Raw genomic sequence first — 3,851 nt, forward strand, 5'->3', positions numbered from 1 at the left:
CATCAGTGACTTGGTTCAGAAACTTGTTTTCTGTGCCAAAGGAGGCCAAGAAACAACACCAAATTGTTAACAGCTAGGAAGAAGTTTCCTACTTGATTTTGATCATTGAATAAACTTCAAGTATTTTACCTGAACTAGTTATGAAATACTGGCCCTTCAAGACTGAAATAGCCTTTACCCAGCCCACTTTTGGGTAGTAAAGAATTGACAATGAGTTGTTTCACAGTATGTCTTAGGATGTAGATTTGCACTCCTCGTCATCACCAGCTGTCTGCAAAATAGGTAAACTAAATGGGTCTCCTATAGCACATTTCTGAACACTGTTAAATTCTCATCTCTAATAGTGATCTAATAGTGATGGCTGATCTACTCATTTATGTTTAAATACTTTTGGAGATGTTCCTCCAATCTGTATATGACAGTTGAAAATCCCAACCTGTGCAAATGGAATTGCTACTGGTTAAAATGACATGAATTTAGAATTAATGACGCTTTGATTCTTCTCCTAGTGCTACTCAAAAGGTTGTAATTGTCAGTTGTAAATTTCTTTATTTGTCACCTATTCTGTACTTGTTGACTGGTCTCCACTGCTGTAAACTACTCATGTCAGATAAGAAGCCTAAAAGTACTTCTAAGTGTCTACTGGTATTTAAGTCAGATTCAGGATTTGACATTACAAGCTCTATTGGGGTAATGATCTTGAAGCAGCCAAGACAGACATTTGAAATGTTTCTGATTTTATTTATCAATTGTGGTCTTTTTCTGCAAACTGTTTTCTGGCATTAAAGATAACTCAGTAATCTAGAAACATGAGACATGAGTCTGTAGGGGTAAGAAAAAGACTATCCTCAATTCTTTTTTAATAAAAATGAGTTTATCTCAAAGTCATCAAAGAACTTTGAGATTTTTAGTGACATACTTGCCTTGATGAAGGAAGCCATGTTCCAAGGGCTGTCATCCTCCACATGTCCAGGATTATTCTTCCACAGTTCAATTGGGTTTCTATCTTTGCCTGTACTTTTTCATAATTCCTATCGTGTTACTGTCCTTCCGTTTGATATAAATACGGATTTGAGAATCTAAATTATTTTTAGGTGAACTTAGAAATTTTTACATCAGTTTAGCACTGGAACTTGTAGAGAAGTGTTTTGAATCAAGATACTGACTTAAACTTTGGATTTTGTGTTTTGTTGTTTTTTTTTTCTTGCTAGTCATGACAGAACAATGCAAGATATTGTTTACAAACTTGTGCCGGGCCTCCAAGAAGGTAAGTTGTGGTACGACCTTTCTTGGAGGTCGTTTTGCGCATACTTCTTTGATGCTTAAAAGTTTCAGGCCATGAAAATGATGGGGATGGGGAACTGAGGAAAAATACAATACAAAACCGTATTCCATTTGTGTCATTTTTAGTGATAAGATTAATTTCATTCCAATACTAGCAGCAATTTGGGATAGGAGTGGTGGGAGGAAAGATGGGATGTTTCTTTGAAAAGTAGTGTCATGTAAAGCAGAATAGTAGTTCAGCTTTTGAATGTAGGCATTATGTAACTCTCATTTGTTCTTGTTAAACTGTGTTCTTAAACCTGTTGTGCCAGGTTTCTAGAGTTCTCAGAGGTAGAACGTAATGCAGAACAGCTTTAAATTTTAGTGAAGTGTTTGGTATTGTGTGAGTCTGTTCTTAGCAGGTAACTTTCAGTTTGTTTTCATAATCCTCTTTGAGACTGGATATGTTCAGCTGAAGAAGTACTTTATGCTCAGTAATTTTTTGTCTTAATGTATGTTACAACTTTCATTTAAATAGAGTATTTCAGTCCATTTAAGCTGCAAAACCAGAATGTTCTCAAATGCCAATAAGATTAAGTAGATTATTTAGAAATTATTTCTAGCATATTGAAAATCAGGACTATAAAGATTCAAAAACAATAGACTGAAATATTTTGGAAGGGATTCAAAATAAGGTATAGTATTTTAAATACTATCTCATTCTAATAAGAAATAATAGTAGCTATACAGATGACTTTTTAGTATTCTAACTCTGAAAAATAAGATGAGACATGACTTGATACAATAGCAGAGATAGAAGAGTAGTAAATACTGACAATACCACTACTTGCTGGCAAGCTTGTTTCACTTAAGAGGGAAAGGATTTGAAATAACTTCCCAAATATTGCATTAGAACTTCATTACAAGGATTAATATTTACCATTTTAAACAGCGGAAATGAAAAAGCAAAGGGAGTTCTATCACAAACTGGGCATGGAAGTTCCAGGGGACATCAAAGGGGAGACATGTTCTACAAAACAACACCTAGATTCCCATCGAAATGGTAAATGCCCCTTTATTTATTCTATATTGGGTGGGTGAGAGCTAGTGGATTGATCAACAGATCTTTTAGAGGTATGTGTCTACTTGGCTTATTACAGTCGCAATTGTTTTATAACACTGCACCATACAGTGAGTGTAGGATTGTTGCTATGTCTCTTATACATGCACAGAATCTTTCTTTTTAGCTGGTCATAGCATATTACACTTGGCAAAGGACATCTCCATAGTAGTGCCTTCATGGGAACTCTGAAATTACCCAGCTTCTGGGAAGAAAGGTAGAAATCGAACTGAAGGTTGTGTCCTTGTACGTATTGCTCTCTTTCATGCTTGGGGCTGTTGGCAGCTGGTATTGCCGAAGCAGAAAAGCACAATTTGGGAAAGCAAAGTTTATTCTATATTGCAACCATAAACTACTGTTTTAGTCATATTACTGTTACAGGCTGCTGCTGTTATCTCATATATCTGTTTTCTTATCTAAGGTGAAACTAAAACAGATGAAAATTCAAACAAAGAAACTTCGGAGGAAAAGCAGGAAGAAGATAATGACTACCACAGAAGTGATGAACAGGTGACCTCATAGGGCATGTTTTAGTTTTATCTTGTATTTTCGCTTTAGTACTTTGGTAAGCTAACAGAGAAGAAAAGCAGGTGTTTAAAGATGCAGTGTTACTCCATGCTTTTGTGTAACCATGAGTTTAATCTTTGCGTTTTGGTAGGAATGGAGAATATTTTAGACACTTGCATTAAGATTTGGTTGTTCTGACTGAGTTTTCAAAGTATTTATTTGCTTTCAAAACAAATTCAGGTTATTTGGCCCCAGTTCTGAAGGAGTGTACCCCAGTGTTGTGATTACATTGAGCTGAATGTGTATCAGTTATTATGAATGAAATGTTTTGCACTTCTACTAACTTCCTATTTATTTAGTTTTAAACCTCTAATACTGCATTACCCCTATACCATAAAAATAGTATAAAAGCTAGAAAGTTCACCATTAAGCTTTAAACACAAAGCATGTTTGAAAGTAAAATCTCCTTTTGGGATAAACAAGTGATGCAGTTTGAAAGAACCAAAAGGCAGAAAAAGGTAAAATTTGCTCTCAGAGGAGTTTCATCTCCTCGGAGAGATAAACAGAAGAAACTAAAGTATTCAAGCTGGGAATGAATAGAGGGCTTAACATGCCACTTATGACCACGGACAAATAAAGTGGGCCGGACTAGTGGAAATGAAAATTAATTTAATTTGGAACAATGAAAACCACAAATTATCACTTAAATCCAAGTAGGATAGAAAGAACAGCAATCTTAAATACATAACTATATACCTTCCATCCACTCCAGTCCATCCCACTTACTGCGCGCCCTCACATGCAGTCACCACTGGAGGTGGTGGTGGTGGAAACAGGAATGTAGGGGCACAGCCCTTTTAACCTCTTGCATGAAGTTCCAAGCTGATTTTTGGGACAAACTTCCTCTATATATGTAGTCTCTCTTGCTCTCAGAGGAGGCAGCTTGGCATGACTGTTTTCC

The 3,851-nt window shown here is 35.9% G+C and overlaps 1 protein-coding gene across 1 annotated transcript in view; it reads left to right on the forward strand.

Annotated features, from left to right (window-relative positions):
- Positions 1–2,893, forward strand: part of PCGF3 (polycomb group ring finger 3) — a gene marked incomplete at its 3' end in the record, with an annotated part of 4,209 nt that extends 1,316 nt beyond the window's left edge. The window contains exons 2-4 of the mRNA XM_010142009.1: positions 1,212–1,267; positions 2,216–2,326; positions 2,805–2,893. Coding sequence (XP_010140311.1) covers positions 1,212–1,267; positions 2,216–2,326; positions 2,805–2,893 — 256 coding nt within the window. The remainder of the gene's footprint in view (positions 1–1,211; positions 1,268–2,215; positions 2,327–2,804) is intronic.
- Positions 2,894–3,851: the final 958 nt, after the last annotated feature.

The sequence above is a fragment of the Buceros rhinoceros genome, unplaced genomic scaffold (genome assembly GCF_000710305.1).
Source record: "Buceros rhinoceros silvestris isolate BGI_N320 unplaced genomic scaffold, ASM71030v1 scaffold18460, whole genome shotgun sequence".
Taxonomy (NCBI): Eukaryota; Metazoa; Chordata; class Aves; order Bucerotiformes; family Bucerotidae; genus Buceros; species Buceros rhinoceros.